Source organism: Centroberyx gerrardi, chromosome 20 (genome assembly GCF_048128805.1).
Source record: "Centroberyx gerrardi isolate f3 chromosome 20, fCenGer3.hap1.cur.20231027, whole genome shotgun sequence".
Classification (NCBI taxonomy): Eukaryota; Metazoa; Chordata; class Actinopteri; order Beryciformes; family Berycidae; genus Centroberyx; species Centroberyx gerrardi.
Window position 1 is genome coordinate 997,786 of NC_136016.1, and position 23,520 is coordinate 1,021,305.

Here is a 23,520-nt window from a genome sequence, read left to right on the forward strand (position 1 = left end):
TTTTCAACGTTCAAATCAAATTCCTCCCAACGTTATGTCCCGCCTGTCTTTCCTGTTTCACTCGGAAATACGTCACGATACGGAAGTTAGATACTCTCGAAATGCCGTTTCATCTCGACTTTAAGGAGACACGGTCCCTTTAAGAAAGTCTGGTTTTCTGAGTCTGACGTCAACTTGACGTATGTTGTGTTTTTGAGTGCGAAGGAAATTGTCTTGCTCTGTGGTAAAAAATAAATGACACACAAGTTGGTGTCTAGTTTAATACATCCATGGTTGGTGTAGTCAACTAGAGAAGTTGTCCGTCTCAACTTTCCTGCCACTTCTACAGTTTGTTCCCTCTACAGGTGGAGCTTCAATCTATAGAGAGCCTAAGTCCCTCCCCTTCCGCTGTCCCCCATGGGACCTTATTTCGGAAAAAATATGTACGGTAGTCAACGGCGAGAGACAAATAATTGTTTGATCCCGTTTGAATTGTGCCATGACTTACACATATGATATTTTGTCAATTTAAAAGATAATTTTGCAAGTCAAGAAAGTCGCAGTTTGTTGTAAAACAGTACAGTAACGTTTAGTTTTGTGTGAAACCGCTCAGTGAACTACATCTCTCGTCTCGCACAATATACGTCACCAACACCAACATGGAACGAAACATAGGAAACACACACAGGCATCGCGTTAACGTTAGCCCCCACTGTACTAAAACTATCCTAAACCAGTTTAAATCCATTCTTACTGTCTACCTTCCAGGTTGTGTATAATACTCCTGCTATCTGAGAGGGACTTAGCTTCAGCGGCTCTGGGTAGTTTGTGGAGAGAGGAAGTTACGTCACTTGCGTGACTTTTGGGTGTGTAGTCTTTCTAATTACGTATTTTTACAGTCTTATAGTTCAACAGTTTTACGACAAACTGCGACTTTCTTGACTTGCAAAATTATCATTTAAATTGACAAAACATCATATGTGTAATTCATGGCACAATTCAAACGGGATCAAACAATTATTTGTCTCTCGCCGTTGACTACCGTACATATTTTTTCCGAAATAAGGTCCCATGGTGGTCCACCGGAAGGGGAGGGACTTAGGCTCTCTATGCCCATGCTGAGTAACTGCTCCAGCGCCTACAAGATTAAGCTCACAAACAAACTTAAAATGTTTTAATGCAATATTCAATAAAATACTTTAAATAATGACTTGTGCAGTTATTAATGCTGTGCAAATGTACAATATATACAATATAAATGTGCAAATAGTGCAAGTATTGGGTAATGAAGTGCGCCTTCCTTACATGGTCTGATATCCACAGTTGGTTGTCTCTATAAATGGACAACATACCTTATTTTACTTATGTGGATATAATTAATTTTATGGACAATCTGGATGTTAACATTTCTGACATTGTCAATCTTGTTATTTTGGGTAAATATCATATAGGCTACACACTTGTAAGTGGAAAGGAAGCACACCCTCTTTCACCTTGTTTATAATTGAGTTTGCCAACTACTTTAAATCACTGAAACAAATGAAAAAAATGAACAGACAGGCCAAAAAAAAAATGTAGATGTCCATGCCCCAGTCCTTTTTTAATTTCTCTTATGTGTCTTTGTGATTCTTGTATTGAATATTTTGATTGTGCATACTTGTTATTATTTTTATTTGTGTTACAGTTGCATATCCACCATTGTTGGTTATTTTATTGTATTTTGGTTTACTCTTTGCCTACATTGTTTTGTACATTTTCCTTGCAATAAAAAAACAAATTAGGCTGATATTAAATGATTGTTTTCTATTTCTTATTATTCAATAGCTATGGTAAAAAAAGATATATCAACGACGATAATACATATGCTATACGATTGATCAAAAAAGAGGTGATTGAAAATGAGTTTCCTTATATGGTCATTGTGTCCCCCATTTTCCGGTCGGCCGTGCGGAAGTTAATTCTATGTTACACGAATATGTTTCCGCCTCCTCACTGGGGTTTTTGGTTGGTTCACTAAGGTTCCACCCCTCACCTCTCCTGACACGGGCAGCCATGTATCGCTCTCTGAGAAGCGTGCAGCGGTTTAACTGCAGCCTCCTGACTTCCCCAAGGCACCTCGTTAACTCCAGGCTCATTACCCCGTCCAGAATGGTACGTTTTCTGACTTTGTAAGAGGACAGAATGATCTGTTACCCCGAGTGACCTTCTTTCCTATAGCTTAGCCTGTCGAAATGAATGAGAAGTGAGCAAGCAAGCTAACGTTAACTAAATGGCATGTCAAGTGAAAATGGTCAAGCTAGACGCGTTGGATTTTTAACCTTGCTTACGTTCCGCGAACAGTAACGTTTTGCAATTGCTTAACGCGAAACTACTTAATTAAAGTTTTATATGATCGTGCTGGTTGATTAGCTTGTCAGTGTCAACAAAATCGCCTTTGCTAACATTAGCAATCAGAGGTCAAAGTCAGTTTTCAGTGCAGCTTGCCTACCAGTTACCTAATGCCAGTTCTGAAGACTGTCATGCATACATAGGACTACGATTCTGTCTATTCATAGTAGTTGCCACGATATTATCCATACATGCATAGAGTTATAGCACATATAAATTCATAGTGTTATGATACAATCTGTACATAGTACCATTATACTATCCATATGAAACTAGGCATTTGAATTTTGATACACATGTAATAAAATATTTAGTTTGACATGTGTATTGCTTGTTGCTACCAGTCACATTCATTCAGTACACAGTCAAGTCAAAGAGCTACAGCACAGTACAATTTAAGCTAGGCTACTAGTAGCTACTATTAAGCTAGGCTACTCTCAGCCTTTTCACACGACCTAATAATTGAGTTGAGGGACAGTTTGCAAAGACATCCATGAAAACAATCATAGTTTTAGAGTCTGAATTATAGCCTAGTATTGGCAAGTAGTTAAGGTAAGATTGATTCAGACAGGATTTATTGAATTCATGGCTATGAGCATTTACAGCATTTACTAGACATCCTCAACCAATCACATTAGCAGTTTTTAAGGGCAGGCAACAACACTTGAGTTGAACATGTCACCATTATTGTTTTCATTTTTTTCTTTTTGTTTGGGACACAATATGTCACTCACCTACTCTACATGCTACAATTGCAAGTTATATTGCTTTCAATTCCAGAGCTTTCAATATCAATCTACATGAGTTTATGTGTCTCAACTCCCATATGGTCTGGCCTTTTTGAAGTTTGTCCACTAACCTATAAGTCAAAATCCACTCCAAATCAGAATTCCCATGATATTGCCCTAAACTGAAACCAAACGTCACAGTCATCATTTGTGAATGCTAGCAACTCTCCCAAAGCTAGAAAAGAGGTCCAAAGCTCTGGCTTTTTGCATGTAGGAACACCTGCAATTAGACTAACAGCCACACTAGCTAACCATCATGCGTCTAATAGATTATTTTACACTGTTAAATTGAGCATGTGTGCGTGCGTGTGTTCTTTTACAGGCCAGTTCAGAGTACAGGATTGAACGGGACACGTTTGGGGAGCTCAAAGTGCCAGCTGACAAGTACTATGGTGCCCAGACAGTCAGATCCACTATGAACTTCAAGATAGGGGGACCAACTGAGAGGATGCCAGTAAGTCAGAAATTAATGATTGAAATCACTCAATGAATGTCTAAATGAGTGAATGGTGATTTTATGTGTGTATCCATTTGAATTACCTAGAGTGTTGTCGAAGAGTTTTGGAAACACTTCTAAAGTGCAGACTTTTTAAAACAAACTCCCTTTGCCTTGATTTTTTTTTTTTACTTATGTTTGTATTAATCACGTTCTGTCAGAAACTAAGTTTGAGGTTTTTGTGTATTTGTTTGTGTCTTGATGCTTGGGTCTGATTTTTATGTTCGATAGGGCTGCAACTAACGATTATTTTCATTGTCGATTAATCTGTCGATTAGTTTCTCGATTAATCGATTAGTTGTTTGGTCTATAAAATGTCAGAAAATGGTGAAAAATGTCGATCAGTGTTTCCCAAAGCCCAAGATGACGTGTCTTGTTTTGTTCACAACCCAAAGATATTCAGTTTACTGTCATAGAGGAGTAAAGAAACCAGAAAATATTCACATTTAAGAAGCTGGAATCAGAGAATTTTGACTTATTTTTCTTAAAAAATTACTCAAATCGATTATCAAAATAGTTTGCGATTAATTTAATAGTTGACAACTAATCGATTAATCGATTAATCGTTGCAGCTCTAATATTTGACACGATATGCTTGACTGACATACAAAGCAGAGGCAGATATGCTTTATATGCATGTTTCTCAACATACTGGGCATCCTCTCATCAATCTCTCCACCACTCGGTCTGTTCTCTCTCTCTCTCTCTTTGTCTGTCTCTCTCTCCCTCTGCCTCCCCGCTGTTGTGTCTGGCTTTTTGTCTCAGATCCAGGTGATTAAGGCCTTTGGTATCCTGAAGAGAGCGGCTGCTGAGGTTAACAAGGAATATGGCCTCAACCCCAAGATCGCTGATGCGATCGTTCAGGCTGCAGACGAGGTGGAGTGGTTACACAAACGCACATACACCTCATATGCTTTACTTTCATCTGTTAATTTACACAGTATTCAGATATTACAGGCGGTCAACATGGATCAAGGACATGCAGACATAAGCCCAAGCACTCATGCATACATATACAGATGCCGGAAGACCCTAACATGAGTGATATGTGTGTAGGTAGTGGCTGGGAAGCTGGACGACCATTTCCCTCTGGTGGTCTGGCAGACTGGATCTGGAACTCAGAGCAACATGAATGTCAATGAGGTGATCAGCAACAGAGCCATTGAGATCCTAGGCGGAAAACTAGGCAGCAAGGACCCTGTACACCCCAATGACCACGTTAACAAAAGTCAGGTAGTGTGTGTGTGCTTGTTTGTATGCGTGTGTGTGTTCAAGAAACCATGTCTAAATGGGCAAACAGGGCAAGAAGACCCATGTTCACTTCATCAATCATTTGTGTCATTCAAGTTCACACCTAGCTTACACAGTATGTGTAAATCATTCTTAGCATTGTTTTTTTTTACTTGCATGGAGTGCTAGTCCATGGTGTGTGATGGGTGGGGTTTACGGCACCAGCATCACTTTCTGTAAAGTACTTTAGGGAAAGGCAAAAAACAAAAATACTAAAGTACAAGGAGGCAATTGGAAATGCATTTGAAAGAAAAGTGGTTAAAATAAATGCAGACAATGCAACACAATGTGGGACTCAAAAGTGAGCAGATAGAAAATAATACTTGATTGACTACTAATACTTTTGTACAATTGTGTAAACTTTCTGCCAAAGCCCACCTATCTGGCACTTCAAGCAGTTTAAAACAAAGGCTATGAAGTGTTTGCAAGTACTACTGGATCCTAATCAGTTGATGACTTGATAATAAACTTTATTTATTTATTTATTTATATAGCACTTTTCTTAACAATGTTACAAAGTGCTTCACAAAAGGATAAAATACAATAAAACAATAATAATACAATAATTCAACAATTCACACAGAGATAAAAGCTTTTCTAAAAAAGAATGTTTTAAGAAGAGATTTAAAAGCAGTGACAGATTTAGCAGACCTAATCTCAGCAGGTAAGTCGTTCCAGAGTTTGGGGGCCCGGACTGCAAAGGCCCGATAGCCCTTAGTCACCAGGTGGGCTCTGGGAATAACCAGAAAGCCACTATCAGCCGATCTAAGAGGGCGCCCAGGCACATAAGGGGTTAGTAGATCTTTGATATAATTAGGGGCCTGGTCATGTAAAGCCTTGAAGGTCAACAGTAAAATTTTAAAATCAATGCGACAATGAACGGGAAGCCAATGCAGGGAGGCCAGAATTGGAGTTATATGATCTCGTTTTCTTGAACCAGTAATAATCCTAGCAGCAGCATTTTGAACCAATTGAAGGCGACAGAGGGAAGCCTGAGTAATACCTGTGTAGAGGAAAGTTTGAGGAAATTTTGAGAAGTCTAGCAGTTGATATCAGAAAGGCAGGCGGTAAGTTGAGTTAGGCTGCTATGATTAGTGGGTTGTAACGGGACATATAACTGGGTGTCGTCAGCATAACAATGGTACTGTACATTGTGCTTATTAATGACCTGACCCAAGGGCAGCATATAAATGGAGAACAGTAACGGCCCCAAGATTGACCCTTGAGGAACGCCATGAGTGAACTGGGAAACAGAAGATGAGGAATTTCCAACAACAACAGAAAAGGTTCTCTTGGACAGATAGGAGCGTAATAAGTTGAGAGCAGACCCTTTTAGACCAACCCAAGTTTCAAGGCGCTGTAGAAGGATAGAGTGGTCTACTGTATCAAAGGCTGCACTCAGGTCTAGCAGGACCAGAATGGAGCTTTCACCTTTATCTGCAGCAAGGAGTAAGTCATTTGTCACCTTGACTAGGGCCGTCTCAGTACTGTGTAGAGCTCTAAAACCAGACTGATAGTTATCGAAAATGCTGTTAACATTCTTATAATCAATTAGTTAAGAGGCAATAACTTTCTCCAACACCTTAGACAAAAAAGAAATTTTAGAAATAGGTCGGTAATTGCTCAGAGTGAGCGAGTCAAGATTAGGTTTCTTTAACATGGGTTGCACAATTGCATGTTTAAAGGAAGAAGGAAAAATACCAGTGGCCAAGGAGCAATTGATGGTTAAATGTACTCCCATAAAAGCAAATTTTCTTGATTTCATGCTGGTATTCCAAGATAAGTTTGAATAACAGTAGATCACAATACAAAACAATAACAAAGATGTGGATGTGTGTCACCTTTCCAGAGCTCCAATGACACCTTCCCCACTGCCATGCATATCTCTGCAGCCACAGAGGTCCACCAGGTTCTGCTGCCCGGCCTGCAGACTCTGCATGACGCTCTGGCTGCTAAGGCTGACGAGTTCAAAGATATCATCAAGATTGGACGCACACACACTCAGGATGCTGTGCCCCTCTCACTTGGACAGGTACAGCAGTACAGGGTTCGGCCAGTAAGGTTGCCAGTACATGTGGGTTTTGCAATAACCTTTAGCCACAATAGAAGGCTATTGGAAGCCATAAAGTAAGGAAAAGGCTATATTGGTGCCAATTCAAACACCTTAAAGCAATATTCCACTTAGTTTTAACATGGGGGTTATTCGGCACTTGAACTCCATGAAAACCAGAAAATATATATAACTTGTCCCAGCTGTATCCGATCTTGGTGATTAGTTTATATTCTGGTTTTCATGGCGGTCAAGTGCCGAATAACCCCAGTGTTAAAACTAAGTGGAATATTGCTTTAAGGAAGGAAAAGACAAAACCTATAGTACATTTCCATATTTTCCTTTAGGTAGGCCACCTAAGCGTTAAATTGGTAAAGGGAACCCTGCATACTTGTATTGCAGTCCACACTCTCTCTCACACACATACACAGGATGTTTCTGTTGTTCTTACTGCTTGTATGGATATAAATGCAAGCATACACACCCTTGAACTGTCTTCCTGGACATGTTCATTGGTTCAGAGGGAAGCAGGATGCTCGTAATCTATTTGATGTGAGTGTTGGGTGGTCATGGGGAAACCAGATAATCAGGCTTCACAGATCATGCACTGTTTTATTTTGTAAACAGCCATACAGTAGGTTTTTCTTTGAATTGTACTGTGAAACACATTTCTATACTCTGAATACTGCTGCTTATAGGAAAATGGAAAAAATAGGAAATCTCAATCAGAAATGAAAGCTGCAAGCAGCGATGATCGGGCCCTCGCACCTTTGCACACTTCGGGGTGTGCCGCAGCCGCGGTGTCGTTACTGGACACTGACCGGTCAACGCGGCTCTGAATTTTCAGTCTAAAACATGTCATTTCCTTTTGCCAGTAGGTGGCGCTATGACTATGATTTAAAATCGGCCTGTAGATGTCTTCAGGCCGGGACCGTCATCAAACGTGTGAAGTTTGGGGCAGATTTGACCATGTATGGTGGAGTTACTGAGCACTTCCTGTGTTGCCAGTAGGTGGCGCTATGACTATGATTCAAAACTGGCCTGTAGATGTGTTCAGGCCGGGAGACTTATCAAACATGTGAAGTTTGGGGCAGATTTGACCATGTACAGCCGAGTTACAAACCACTCCCGGTGTTGCCAGTAGTTGGCGCTATGACTATAACTGAATATTGGCCTGGAGATGTCTTCAGGCCGGGAGACTTATCAAACATGTGAAGTTTGGGGCAGATGTGACCATGTACAGTGGAGTTACAAAGCACTTCCTGTTTCGTGGCGAAACATGGAAATTCGACGCCTCGCCACACCCACGCCGTTGGACAAAAACTCAAAATTTTGTAGGGGGCGCTATTGAGGCATTTTGCCATGCACATGCGCAAGACCCGTAAAATATATAATTTTTTACCACTTCTGAGGCGTGTGCAAAGTTTCGCAACTTTTCGAGCACCTTTAGCCCCTCAAAAATGCGATTCATTTTTACAAAGAAAAATAATAATAATTCCTTGCATTACAATAGGGCTTCGCACTGGTCGGTGCTCGGGCCCTAATTAATAGCATGTCCTGTGTTAAGTCTTGAAGAGCACAGATAATAGGCAAATCCACATCACACATTGACTTTACTGTGCAGCTGTATATTCTGAAATGCATGCACTCATGTTACTGGAAGGTTAGCTATTCCTGACCAGACATTTACCAGAGACTGGAAACCAACTATCACTGTTTGCATTAAAAAGATCTACCAGCCAATTCCGCATATATCACAACCTTCTGTTGAGAAATTATATATCCAATCCCCCCTTGCTAGACCAGGCTCTAAGGGAACTCACTGGAAGGTGCTCTGGGTTGTATTTCCAACATTTCCAAAAGCAGAGGTTCAGTGTCTTTCCGGAGAAATGTTGTCCTAGATTATTTATGTGTGTTTCTATGTGTGTGTGTGTGTGTGTGTGTGTGTGCGCGCGTGTGTGGATGCGAGTGTGTGTAGGAGTTCAGTGGTTATGTTCAGCAGGTGAAGTACAGCATCGAGAGAGTAAATGCAGCCATGCCCAAGGTGTACGAGCTGGCAGCAGGCGGCACTGCGGTCGGCACAGGACTCAACACCCGCATCGGCTTTGCTGAGAAAGTAGCCGCAACTGTTGCTTCTCTCACAGGTGAGCTAAGGCACGCGCACACACACACACACACACACACACACACACACACACACACACGCATTTTCTGTTGTGGAAAGTTCATGCAAGGCTCAAACAAATTACATTACATTTTCTTTTGATATATTTTACTGTATTTTCTATTATACTATACTATTCTATGATATACTCTTCTATACTTAATATTGACATCAATCTATTCTGTATTTTACATATATTGTTATTATTACAACTATTATTATTACCATTATTCTAACTGTTTATTTAAATTTTATTTGATACATCCTATCTATCTGAATTTCCCCAAGGGGATTAATAAAGTGCTATCTTATCTTATCCTATCTTATCTTACAGCTTCATTTAGGTTACATTATCATTTTATTACACAGTGCCTGATATACGACTTGCTAAATTCATTTGAAATGTAGCGTAATTGTAAATTTGTTAGAAATGACTGTTGGGACTGTTAAGCAGACCATCTGAGACTCGTGGCCAAAGACTTGAGCCTTGACTTGGACTTGCATTGGGTGACTTGTGAGCATCTCTGGTATGCAGACATGGTACTGTAAGATGCTTTGGATAAAATCGTCCACCAATGGCTTATGTTATGGCTTCCCACAACACCGCACAATCCACACACACACACACACACACACACTGTAACACGTTTTTGTCTCCGTAGGTCTGCCGTTTGTGACAGCTCCCAACAAGTTTGAGGCTCTGGCAGCCCATGATGCCTTGGTAGAGCTGAGTGGAACGTTGAATACAGTGGCTGTCAGTATGATGAAGATTGCCAACGATATTCGCTTCCTGGGATCGGGACCCCGCTCTGGGCTCGGAGAACTCATCTTACCTGAGAATGAACCGGGAAGCAGCATCATGCCAGGTCAGGGGACAAAGGTCACTGTTAGGGTTAATGGGGCTCATTCATTTGATTTTGATTGATCAGTATCGGCTACTTGAAGCCCTATCAAATCCTATTTATTTAATTTCTCTCCGTTTGCTCCGTTTATGGCAGTGGTGTTAAAAAGAATGTATGTGGTGTTAACAGCTGTTATCCACCACCACTTACGGCAGTGAGGCGCATGTTATGGAAGGAAGACATTTGTATGTTTAGACCCTTTCAGAGAGACCGGCAAAAAGGCGTTATTGGAAATGCTTTACTACCTCTACTTCCATTCACACTGCCTTTAGCAAGCCATCAGTGTGCCAGCTTGTATCCTTTCACACACAAGCACGACTGCTTTCGTTGATTACAAGCAAAGTTTTGTTTATGTTTTCAAAATCTTTTTTGTTTGAAAGTGCACTAAGGCAATGGAAGTTATACTTACAGCTACTAGTAATGCAGACCAGTCTTCTAAAATATTTGACTGCGACCAGGAGAGGATATCATGCAAAATAATACGTCAGGTGATGTGAATCTGCACCGTCATATTCATGACCTGGATGCGCACGGCATCCTGACTGGTATTAATATGGAAAAGATTTGTTAGTGATTTTGAGGCAAATTTGTTGCTCAAAGATAGCTGGATATGTGTAGCTAGTTTTGTGGAAATTGGACTTATGGAATAGGAGTTATGAGGATTCAAAGTTTGAAATGTTGACCTTTTTAATTATAGCGCCCCCAACAGGCCGAGTGGGTAAATATTTCTTGAGCAGCGTTTGCACATGAATATCTATCATTGGTCCAAATTTGATGTCTCTGCCATTTACCACCTCATAGCAATTTGAGAAACGGCAGAAGAACAGTAATGAAAAAAAATATCATTTTAATGAAGTTTCCTCTCTGTCTTTGTTTTCTCATTCTAAGCAACTTTCTGCCTTTGTCACACACAAACCCTCCTTATTCTCTCTCTGTCTCCCTGTTTTTATCTTTTTTTACACTCCTGCCTCCCTCTGCCTTTTTCTTTGTCTCCCTATTCTATCGCTCTCTCTCTCCACCTACAAGTGACCATCTATGGTAGCAGCTTCAAATTTCAAGCTGCTTATTTTTTTTTAGGCCTGGCCTTTTCTTCCTTCACCCCTTGACCTTTGGTGTATGCACACACGCACACACACACACACACACTCTCGCATAAGCTCTAGTGACTGCTGCCTTTCTGTCGTTACAGCAGATTGTTAAAATGTCTAGCAAGATTGCGGGTCAGCAACAACATAGTATGACACTGCTTTGTGAGTCCCGAGTGGCGGGGAAAGGGCGAGCAATCCTCAGTGATGTATCACACCCTCTCTGTGGTGAATATGAGTTGTTACCATCAGCCTTTGCGGACGTCCCGTGCCCAGAGATCCTTTATACCTTCCAGTATAGCTCTGTTAAACAAATCCTGATGATATGAGGTGTGTGTCACTTGCATTTTGTTGTATTAATTCTTGATTGTTGGTGATGTTGATGTGGAGCACTTTGTTGTTAAATGTCTGTCTTTAATTGTAATGTCCTTTCTGTTATGGTTGTATTTGTCTGACAGTTGCCACAGACACAAAGAGAATTTCCGAAAGGATAATAAAACTAACTAACTAACTAACTAACAGCTACCCTTGTAAACACATATTGTACACATATTGATGCACACTTTATGTTGCAATTGTATGTGTGTGTCCTCAGATGTACAGTTTACTGAAAGCACGACTGAGTCAGATTACGGTTCAGATTATGGTTTCGGGGGCTGGAAAACAATATTTTCTTCACAAATACAGTAATAAAAATACGTTTATGGATTTTGTTTGTATGTGATATACCTATATGTACAGGCAAGGTGAACCCTACCCAGTGTGAGGCCATGACCATGGTTGCAGCCCAGGTGATGGGGAACCATGTTGCAGTCACCATCGGAGGTAGCAATGGACACTTTGAGCTGAACGTCTTCAAGCCTATGATGGTAAGAAGTGTGTGTGTGTGTGCATACACGTGTGCTTGAGCACGAGTGTATTTGTGTGTGTGTGTGTGTGTGTGCACACAGTGGGCTTGTTTGTGGGAAGTGATTTCATCATATGTCAATGACTATGTTTACACAATAATCTGATTAAGGTCCTTATTCCAAGTAATACAGTAGTCCAATCAAGCCGTTTACATGAGTTGTGTGAAAACTATTCCATTCATATTCCTGTTTACATGCAATAGATTATAGTCCCAATAGCGATAACGTTGGACTACAGCACATCCCTAGATGCCTTCTGCTTTTTAAGCCACAGTCATCTTTTCACCAACTTTACTGCTTGCTGTAAAATGTCACGAAAACTCAGATTGAGAGTCATAGTGGGATTAAGGTGTTTACAATTCTAAACTGCCCTTAAATAACCTGACTAATGTTGGGATACCCCATGTGTTTTAATTGGAACATGCTTTCTCTGATTAAGACCTTATTCGGGCTACGGTAATCATAAAATCCTTTTACATGGTCCTGTCTTATTCAGAGTATTGTCTTAATCCAGTGGTCTCAAATTGTGTGCCATGGAGGGCCAAGAGTTTGCAGGTTTTCCTTCCAACCAAACACTACCCCAGCTGATTTCACCGATTGGCACACCTTCAAGCAGAGAAGGAGCAACTAATTAGTGAAATCACCTGGTTTTTGGTTGGAAGGAAAACCTGCATACTCTTGGTCCTCCATTGCACATGATTAGAGTTAAAATAACTTAATTATTATTGTAATTATAACTTACATGTACAGTTCATCTTATACATATATGTACATGCAATTCTTCACTACACAGTTGTACATTTAGTCAGGAATAACCAAATAACCAAGCACCATGACTGTGCTGACATAAGCTGAGAACAATTTACATAGGCTCAGAACAAATTATAAAACATTGCTTTGGAAATCAACATGGAGTTTGCCGCCCTCTACAGGCTTAACTGGCACCACTGAAACACAGGCACATGCCCAGGGCTTAAAGACCTCTGGCCAGGTGCCGGATTTCCGGCATATAGACGTTTTAGATTCACAAACTATTTTCGACAAAAAAAAAAAAAAAAAAAACTCACTCCACGTGGGTTTTTGTTTTTGATGCGTTTTATCCAGTCATATTCAGCAAAGCAATGTTTTACATTTACCAATGGAATGCGAGCAAGTTTTTTTTTTTTTTATCCAATGAACAGCAAGCTACTTTCTATCACAATGTAGCACCGATTCCGTAGTGTAGCACAGCTGAAATATGGAAACAAAGTTTATGAAAGCTGGTGAAGATACACGCGTCACTGAGACAGGAGTAAAAAACAAACTGTGATAGGTATGGATTGAATAAACAGGTGGAGACGGGAAACCGTTTGACACTTGGTGCGACAAATTAAGGGAACCGGGTATTTGTTCTGCACTGTGTGTTCAACCAGCAGAAAGAAAGTGCTCTTTCCACATGAGGTAAATCCCAGACACAACGCCGCTATGCGCGCACTCCGATATCTGACCACACCGGGAGCGATAGTTACAGCTGCCGCTCCAGCAGCAATGACAGTGATCTGTCTTTCACAATTTACAATCGTCATTCAGCATAAACATGTGGCATTGGATGGCAGTGGAGTCCTAAACCATGCCCGCGGATTACTAGACCGTGCATACGGATTTGTAATATGCATATTGATAACGTCAAACGGACACCACAGCGGCCCACAGAGTTGCATATACAATTTAATTAACATGCTTTTTCTACAAGCATGATTTACAGTGAGTAAATAGGTTTCATATTGTCACCAAAACACACATTGGATCATAAATTAGACCTACTGATGTGATTAATCAATGGTTATGGTTCACATATGGTCTAGGTGCCTAATGGCTATTACAGCTCACTATATGTATGCCAGGCGGTGTGTAATGGCTCTGGCTCACTGTATATAGGCCTAAAAGTCCCTCTTTGATGTTATCATCGTAGATATTACAAATCTGTGCGCATGGTTTACTAATCCGTGGGCACGGTTTAGGAGTAAATTGTAAGAAAACTGTGCCCACTGATTTCCTCATCATTTTTTTTTTGTACCAGGTGACCCCTGGGGGGCTCCACATTTATCCTTATTGCATTAGGTTTATAGATTAATAATGCTGTGTGTACATGCAATGCAAGTAACCATGTACAATATGTATGCACACAGAATCACAGAAATGTGCGTAGAAACATTTTTCCTCAACATCCCAACAACTTTCCTTCAAGTTAAGTGGACAAAAGAAATCCAGTTCAGGGCTCCAGACTAACTTTTCCACTGGTAGCACTGGTGCTACCAACTTTGTCAGTTGGTTGCACCAGCACATGATTTGGTCGCACCCTTTTTTTTTTTTTTCTTCGTAAATCTTCGTATTTCTCATACGCCACCATGCCCCCGGGAACCTCCGGGAAGCGTCGACCATCGCGTCGAAACCTCCATGCTTGTGTCTCTCTTTCCGCCGACAGAATAGAGGGCTGTCAGGTGGACAGAGCTAGGCCGGGAAGCGGCCGCAAGGCGCACAAAAGGTGGCCGCTCCCGAAAAGTGCTGCAGCCGGCGTTTTTTTCGTCAGAGCGGAGCGCTTTCAAAAGTTGAGAAATGTTCAACTTTTCAGAAAAGCGCTGGGTGACGTGAACCGCTTTTTTCAGCCGACCAATTGCGATCACAGAGACGCTGGCCGTTTCCCATAGCAACAACAAATATGGAGAAAGTGAAAGTGCCGGTGGAGAAATTGGACGTTGTAATTAAGTGAATTTCTGTTACCGCAACAGCGATCTTAAAGGCAGTATGGATTATACTGGACATGTATTGGAAATATCTGGTAAGCCTTTGCTTGTTGCACAACACTGTATAGTCTGCTAGAAGTGAACCAGCTGGTTGGTGAGCTAGCAGCTGCTCAGCTAACGTCAGGTGATGTTGCCGTGATCCCCTTTTTATTTCTCCTCACAAAAAGCGCTCCAGGCAGCGCTTTTTCCACATCAAAAAACGCTATGTGTGAACGCAGCCTAATAGTCCATACGTCCATACTGACCTCCGCTCCAGTGCGTCCCCCTCGTACACGCGCACTGATGATGAAAGTGCAGGTAGGGAGAGACCGACTGAGCCAGTGAAGAAGAAAAAGTACTACTTTCAACCACAATGGCTAACGCAGTACCCGTGCCGGAGGGAGACCAAAACAGCCGATCATCATGCAGTCGCACGAATGCGACCACGTGAAATTTTAACTCGCACACTCAAAAAATGGTCGCATATGCAACCATTTTGGTCGCAGTCTGGAGCCCTGCAGTTTACCCAACCTCAAACCAGTGTCAAATATTTCCAACATCAACCCGTAACTTGAAATTAGCTTGTGGCTGATGCCTAATGAAGAAACTTCCAAACGCAAAAATACAACCCAGATATCAAACGATACACAATATTGCCAATTTCTATACTCTAGTTCAATGACGCTCACAGAGGAGTGAGAAACCCAGTCCCTAAAGTAAAGGTTCATGATGAGGTTGGGGAAACTCTTTCCGTACTCTGGTTGGGCTGCAGAGTCAGCCAAGCGCCCCTGTAGTAGGTAGGGGTTAAGTATCTTGCTCAAGGATACATTGGCAGGTATGTCCTTCAGGCGGATTGAACCCACACCCTTGAGTTGGGGATGACCTTGCTAACCACTTCGATAGGGATGAGTAAAAAGTTCTCGTCAATATGAATGCAGACTTGGATTCTCAAGAATTGTTGAGGAAAAAGTTCTGGAGTCAGAGGTTCGTCTTACTTGAGTATATATTTATTAAAAGGAGTCTCTTGAGAGGAAGAGATGCACACAGCACATAGGCTACATACACTTCTTCAAAGGAGAATAGATTTGAACTGGTCTTTATGTATCTTCCAAGGACGCACAGAATGTGCTGACATGGGAACAGGTCACAGAAAAGGGTCACAGCATCATATGTTATGTCTTAGTTTAGAGAATCTACAGATAGTCTGGGACATCCAGGAGCCACTTGTGACAAGAGACCTCTGGCCTAGTAAGTTATGGCCCAAAGGTTACAGTGAGGTAACCATTCATCATGAAACAGTGCATTCCCCGAGGGAGACCAGTTAAGCTGTTACATGTATGTTAAATTTTCTTCCACAAGAATGACCAAATGTATTCTATTGCCTTGTACCCTAACTATGCACCACTCCTGAATTTAGCACAGTGCGTAAAGCATTGGCGTCATCCTACTCAAGTATATTATACTCTTGTATATTTTAGTCTATTCAGTTCTCCTTGTCTTACTTCTCTTACTTCTTCTCATCCTCTCAGATTAAAAATGTGTTGAACTCTGCGCAGTTGCTTGGCGACGCCGCTGTCTCCTTCACCAATAACTGCGTGGTGGGCATCGAGGCCAACACAGAGAGAATCAACAAGCTGATGAACGAATCTCTCATGTTGGTCACTGCACTCAACCCACACATTGGTATGTACAAAGACTTATGTCTTAATATTGTCTATACGAATGGCTATGTAGCTGTGGACACACGCACACACACCCACACATGCACACAGAGGCCTCAACCCTCTTTTGTACAGACCTGTGACCTCAGTTAGACCATAGTAAAATAATATAATTCAGTGGTTGTGTATGTGTGGGTGATTGTTCCTATATGTTTTTGTTTGGTTTTTGTCTATCTTCACAACAATATTGACGGAAGTGTCTTCAAGTACAGTAGTAGTAGTATAGAAAGCAGTTTAAATATATTTAATCAAATGCATTTCAGCTGCTATTTACATTGCACATAGTCTTACAAGTAGGTTTTCTGCTGTTCTGGCTCAGCATTTTTTCAGTCAGGAACACTGTAATCGTGAAGTTAAAACCATTATTGCACAAATGGTTATACAGTTGTATGTGGCAGTACAGGTTCTGCTCTCTAGGATGCTCCCCATATGAATCCAATCAGCATCCTAAAGATTCAGCAGGGAGCACAATTAATTGTGCCGTTGTTTCATAAAAAATCTCTTTCTCCCTCTCTCTTTCTCTCTCTTTCTCTCATGCATATTATCTCCTTCAGGTTATGACAAAGCTGCCGCCATAGCCAAGACGGCCCATAAGAAGGGCTCTACATTGAAGGCCACGGCTGTGGAGCTCGGCTACCTGACAGAGGAACAGTTTGACCAGTGGGTGAAGCCAAGTGAAATGCTGGGGCCTAAATAAACTCCAACAAAACAAGCAACAGCAGTGGTAAACAAAGAAACTGAAAAGTCACGGGAAAAACAGAACGGTGGTGTGTATTCTGTGTAACTGGTCTGTATTCTGAAAAACTGCCATTTTCCAAATAAAAACTTTCAACCCTCTGCAGCTACTTGGTGACAGCAATTTTGCATCCACCGGCAATCTTCAGCTTAATTCCGTTGAATAGAAGTGAAAACAAAATTTCTCCTATCCATATTAGTCCTGGGCCAAGTGGTATTTACATTTACTTTTTACTGTTTGTTTTAGTTTACTTGGGGTCTGCTACATGGGATGATGCCAGGAGCACCAGAACGTTGAGGCAATTACAGGAAAATATTTGAAAGTCTATTGCGTATACTTCTCTGTTAATGGTCTTAAAATGGTAAACCCCACCAATCTGGCACAGCAAGTGATACCAACAAACACTTGAGTATTATCTATTTATTATATTAGTATTATACTATTTGGCCCAGGTCTGTCACACATACGCCCATGTATGTTTTGTGAGGCAATTTAGTTGCCTAACGTCAGATTTATTAAGTTTGTCCAATGAATCAACAGTCCAAAATAAAGAATTTTGCTGCTAGAGAAGAGTTGGTATAATAACAGATGTTGATATATATGATAAAGTCCTTTGAAATACTTTGAGTTTGTTTTTGACTCCCTTCAGTTATTAGTTGGTGTTAGCTGGCACCTCCGAGACAAATGTTCCTATTGCCATTCCAAACAATACCAGATGGACTAGCTTTGAAAGAATTTTCATAGTATGTTGGATCATTGTTTGTACATGAGTGGTTCCATGTCTTATGTCTTTGAACAAAATAAAGTACTACATTTTCACTGAAACAAAAGTGTCTGGTCTACAGGGAATTCACATCCCATTACGCTATATTACTGATTGGCAGAGGCAGGGACTCAAGTCACATGACTTGGATTCGAGTCAGATTTGAGTCACAATTTGAATTGCTTGAGACTTGACTTGATTCATGAAGAGAAGACTTGAGACTTGACTTGACTTGTACTTTGATGACTTGAAAAGGTTTCTAAAGTCTTGACTTGAGATCTTGTGTTTGTGTAAATGACTTAGATTGAAAGTGATGAGATTTGTTCCACCAGACTGAATTTAAATTCTGTTTTCTGAATTTGTATGGAATGATTGAATTTATTGAAGTTGAAACTGATTATAGAAATCAAACTCATGATGCTCTTACCAAGTTTTTATCCTATTAAAACCATATTGCATTGAAAAGTCCTAGATATTTATTTTTCTTTAAAATATTAAATTGATTTGTTCTGACTTGACTTGCTGTTCTACATTTAGACTTGAGACTTGACATTAATGACATGGACTTGACTTGGACTTGACTTGGTAATCTACATTTAGACTTGAGACTTGACTTGAGACTTGTTGTGCTTCAAGAGTTGAGACTGACTTGGGACTCGAGCAAAGTTGACTTGGTCACACCTCTGCTGATTGGGTATTTTATACAATGTTCTACCTTGCTCCTTTTCTGTGGTTTTGGCTCCATTCTCCGGCATGTGTGGGAGAGTATCAAGGTGTCATCATGAGTCCAAGAAACACACCTGTGAAGCTTTTTTTTTTCAATACAAAATTGACTATCATAAGTGTGTGCAGATGTGTGTGTGTCTATTCAGTTCACAACATTAATTATATTAATACAATACAAATAATATGTCCACCCTGTCAAGTGAAAATGATTGATTTTAACTGTTAAAAATTGTATTCACTTTTCATATTTTAGCATGACAGGGGCTTGACTGGCTTGTTGAGCTTGACCATGTCAAACTACCAACATAATATGATGAAACTTAGAAAACTGAACTAAACTGAAATGTAGATATTCTCTGGGCTTACTGTTATGTCCCTTATCATTATTACCATTATTTTCCCTTACTGTTATTTTCCCTCCACTAAAGGAAAAAAAGTATGCTGGTTGGGATGTCAATTACAGAAAAGTGGTGTTTCCTAAAGGAGCATTTACCCCATTATGACAGGGTGGACAGCAATTTCAGGGACACACACATTGTTCAATATCATTATTAAAAATGCAACATAAGTGATAAAAAGGCTTCCATTTTGAGAGAACTTGTTTCAGAAAGAAAATATAGAACATTTCAGAAGTTTTAGAATTTCAATCTCATTGAAGTTGAGTGAGCAGTATTTGGGACATGGCAAAATCTCCTGCATCCAATTAAACATACTAAAATGTAATTAAATAAAATTCATCTTGTGGCTCATGTCATAGTAATATTGTCAAAAAAGGGTTACCCATTTAAAAGTAAACTTTTGAAATTGATGATTTAATGACTTAATGAAAATAAAATGCTTGATAGTGGGTGAACAAAAGGCAACCTATAGTGACATTGACCCCAACAGCAGAGCTCCACTACTTGTATCACATAGTTGTGACGCTCTACCTGCACTACCTGCTCCGCAGAGCACATTCAACTTTGGTGCGTTGTTTAGACTTCATAGCAGAAAGGAGCAAAGGGGAACTGATTGTACTAGTGCCATATTCATTGATATGGGTGAGCTTATAGCTTTGGTATTTTTTTTTTTTTGGCATTTCTGCTTTATTTTACTGTCACAGTAGAGAGAGACAGGAAAAATAGGACAGAGGAAGGAAAGAGAGAGGGAATGACATGCAGCAAAGGGCATGGGCTGGATTTGATCCTGTGCTGCTGCGATTAGGACTTTGCTTTAATGATATGCGCTCTACTACTCGCTTTAATGATATGTGCTCTACACAGCTGGGGCGCCACCGGGGGCGCCACCGGGGCACCCCAGCTTTCAAGGGTTGCTAGTGGAGCATGCCCTTGTAATTACATTACAAAACATCTAATATCAACTTTATTTCTCAATTTCATTGATTTATATTGAGATGATCATGCCTAATTGCACATGGTATTTCAGTCAATACAAATGGTCGACCAAGTGGCACTCTTTTACTCCAATATTTCATAATACGGCCCTCAGAACAGGTGGCCGTCCTTTTATTTCATCCCAATGGTCAAATGCTGGAGTCCGTTTCTTAGGGGACATTATGGATAGAAATGGGCTACGGTCCTTCCAAGACCTTAAAGAATCATTTAACTTACCTGGAAAATCATCTTCTTCTTTTTACATTTACAGCTCAGATCAGCTATGCTGGCTTAAGGCGTTCCATGGAACACGCAACTTCCAGTACATCCGGTTATTGAACTGATTAACAAATTAATTGATCTTCCCAATGGACATTTTTCAGTCATCTATAAAACATTACTAGGAAAATCAACATCACCTTTAGGAGTGATTAAAATTTGGAATTACAGATCTTTCTGACTATGCTCAATCTATAAATTGGGATAACATTTGGAAAAACTAGACCTAGACCATCAGCTGATCCATTTTAAGTTTATACACAGATATTAAGACACTTGATGAATTTAACACCTCTAACACCTAACTGCACTTTATGTTCACTAAATTATCTAGGAACCTATTTACATATGATGTGGGAATGCCCCCCCAGTAAAAACCTTTTGGACGGCAATAATTGATTTCCTATCCAAAGCAATACATACACCTTTGACTGATTCCCCAGTTCTGATGCTTTTAAATGATGATACTTTTTTCATGTCTTTAAATCAAAAACGTCTCTGGCTGGCAGGTTGTACTGCTGCAAAAAAAATGTTAGTCATGAGATGGCAACATCCACATGCTCTCCCAATACCTCAATGGATTCAGTTGCTATTAGATATTCTAATTATGGAATTATCAACAGCAAAACTCAATGAGGCTAGTCATGAAACAGTTGAGGCCTGGAAGAAAATGATCACAACTGTAACAGAGTTAAATCAGTGAAGTATTTTTTATTTTTATTAATTTTGTTTATTAATTTTTTATTTACTTTATTGTATATGTGTATGTCGAGGGCTTGGAGCCAAAGGGGCGTAAGTGCGTTATAGTAGATTTTACAGGAGAGCCAAAACAAATTTTGATTAAACTTGGATCAGCTGCCGTTACCACATACTAAGCACAATATTTTAACTTTTTGTGTTATCAGATTGAGCATTACTATAAAAACAGTACTGCTACAGTTTAAGTTGAATTATATTTGTTAACTTTTTTAAAAATGGCAAAAGAGTGAAATATGCCTTTTTGGCACAAACATTGTCCCAATACAGCCATGCAGAATATGGGCGTATGTAAGTAAACAATTGTAAAACACATTCATTTTAATACAAATCTAGCAATTACACTTCAATCAACACTGAAATATAAAACAAGATCAGAATTAATATCTTTATCTTGAAGTAATGCTCAGCAACTTTCACCAAGGCCTTTAAAATTGTAGGCTACATGGAACATATCAAATTGATTGATACATTTTTTCTGTTAAAAACTTTTAATAAACCTTTTTAATAAACCTCTATAGACATAAGAAACTACTTTTGATTCTAAACTACTACTTTTTTTTTCTTTTGCTAGTATAATACATTTTTGTATGTGTCCCAGGACACATCACTTATTGATGTGTCCTGGGACACATTCAAAGACCTGTAACACTCCTCATAACACTGAGGGATAACTTCAGCTACCAGCAGTCTTACTATCAGAGCTCATCTTGACCAGTTCACACTCCTAACATTATAAAATAACATTTTGAATCTATAGGCCTAAGTATTTCATGGGAATATTAACATATTTACATTAATCTAATATTGACCTAGAATATTAATTAGAATATGAATAGGATACTAAAAATGATGTGATCATGTGATATAGCATTACTTACGTCAGCATGCATTTTGATTTGACCTAAGTGCTGTTAGAATCCTCTACCCACAATGCTTGTTCAGTGTCAAAAGTGAGGTTTTGCTTGGTGTCAAAAGGGTGTAAGTGCAGTTACGTCCTTTTGGCAGCAAACAAAACCCTATTTTTACTGTTACAGCTTTCAGTTTTTGTTTAATTAAAACTTATGGGTCATGATTTCAGTTGTGTCCTTTTGGCACTGAAAAGATCTCACTGAGACCTTTCAATTGATATATAATACTCATATTCGCCCAAAATCGCACTTACGCCCCTTTGGCTCCAAGCCCTCGATATGTATATGTGTATGTATGTATGTGTACAACCCCAAATCAGAAAAAGTTGGGACGGTATGTTAAATTAAAATTAAAACTGAAAACAGTGATTTGTAAATTATCTTTGACCTGTATTACATTGAAAACTATACAACAGCACATTATTTGATGTTTTACCTCATAAATTTTATTGTTTTTTCAAAATAAACACTTATTTCAGTTTTGATTCTTGCAACATATTTATTTTTCTTTTACCACTTTGCAATGTTGCCATTCCTTTTCACAACACTTAAAAGACGTTTGGGGACTGAAGACACCAAGTGATGAAGCATTTCAGGTGTAATTTTGTCCCATTCTTCCTGCAAACAAGTCTTAAGGAGTGCAACAGTACGGGGTCTTCGTTGTCGCATTTTGCGTTTCAAAATGCACCACACATTCTCTATTGGGGACAGGTCGGACTGCAGGCAGGCCAGTCCAGCACCCGCACCCTCTTCTTCCACAGCCATGCCTTTGTAATGTGTGCAGAATGTGGTTTTGCATTGTCTTGTTGAAATATGCATTGGCGTCCCTGGAAAAGATGTCGTCTTGAAGGTAGCATATGTTGCTCCAAAATCTCTATGTACTTTTCGCCATTAATGGTGCCATCACAGAAGTGTAAGTTACCTTTGCCAAGGGCACTGACACAACCCCATACCATGACAGACCCTGGCTTTTGGACTTGTTGCTGGTAACAGTCTGGATGGTCCTTTTCTTCTTTGGTCCGGAGCACACGGCGTCCATTTCTTCCAAAAAAAGACCTGAAATACTGATTCGTCTGACCACAATACACGTTTCCACTGTGTGATGGAATCCCAGATGCCTCCGAGCCCAGAGAAGTCGACGCCGCTTCTGGACACGGTTAACATAAGGCTTCCTTTTGGCACAGTAAAGTTTTAACTGGCATTTGTGGATGTAACTACGTATTGTAGTGCTTGACAAAGGTTTGCCAAAGTAATCCTGAGCCCATGTGGTTATATCGCTTATAGATGAATGACGGTTCTTGATGCAGTGCCGTCTGAGGGATCGGAGAGCACAGTTATTCAGCTTAGGCTTGCGCTCTTGCCCTTTACGCACTGAAATTCCTCCAGATTCCTTGAATCTTTTAATTATGTTATGCACTGTAGAGGGTGAAATATCCAAATCCC

The 23,520-nt window shown here is 40.0% G+C and overlaps 1 protein-coding gene across 1 annotated transcript; it reads left to right on the plus strand.

Annotated features, from left to right (window-relative positions):
• The first annotated feature begins 1,997 nt into the window (after positions 1-1,997).
• fh (fumarate hydratase) lies at positions 1,998-18,110 on the plus strand. Its single transcript, XM_071898983.2, has 10 exons — positions 1,998-2,130; positions 3,478-3,609; positions 4,417-4,527; positions 4,708-4,884; positions 6,791-6,973; positions 8,970-9,135; positions 9,818-10,021; positions 11,884-12,011; positions 16,342-16,495; positions 17,088-18,110. The coding sequence occupies exons 1-10, from the start codon at positions 2,032-2,034 to the stop codon at positions 17,228-17,230; spliced, it is 1,497 nt and encodes a 498-aa protein (XP_071755084.1). The 5' UTR covers positions 1,998-2,031; the 3' UTR covers positions 17,231-18,110.
• The last annotated feature ends 5,410 nt before the right edge of the window (positions 18,111-23,520 follow it).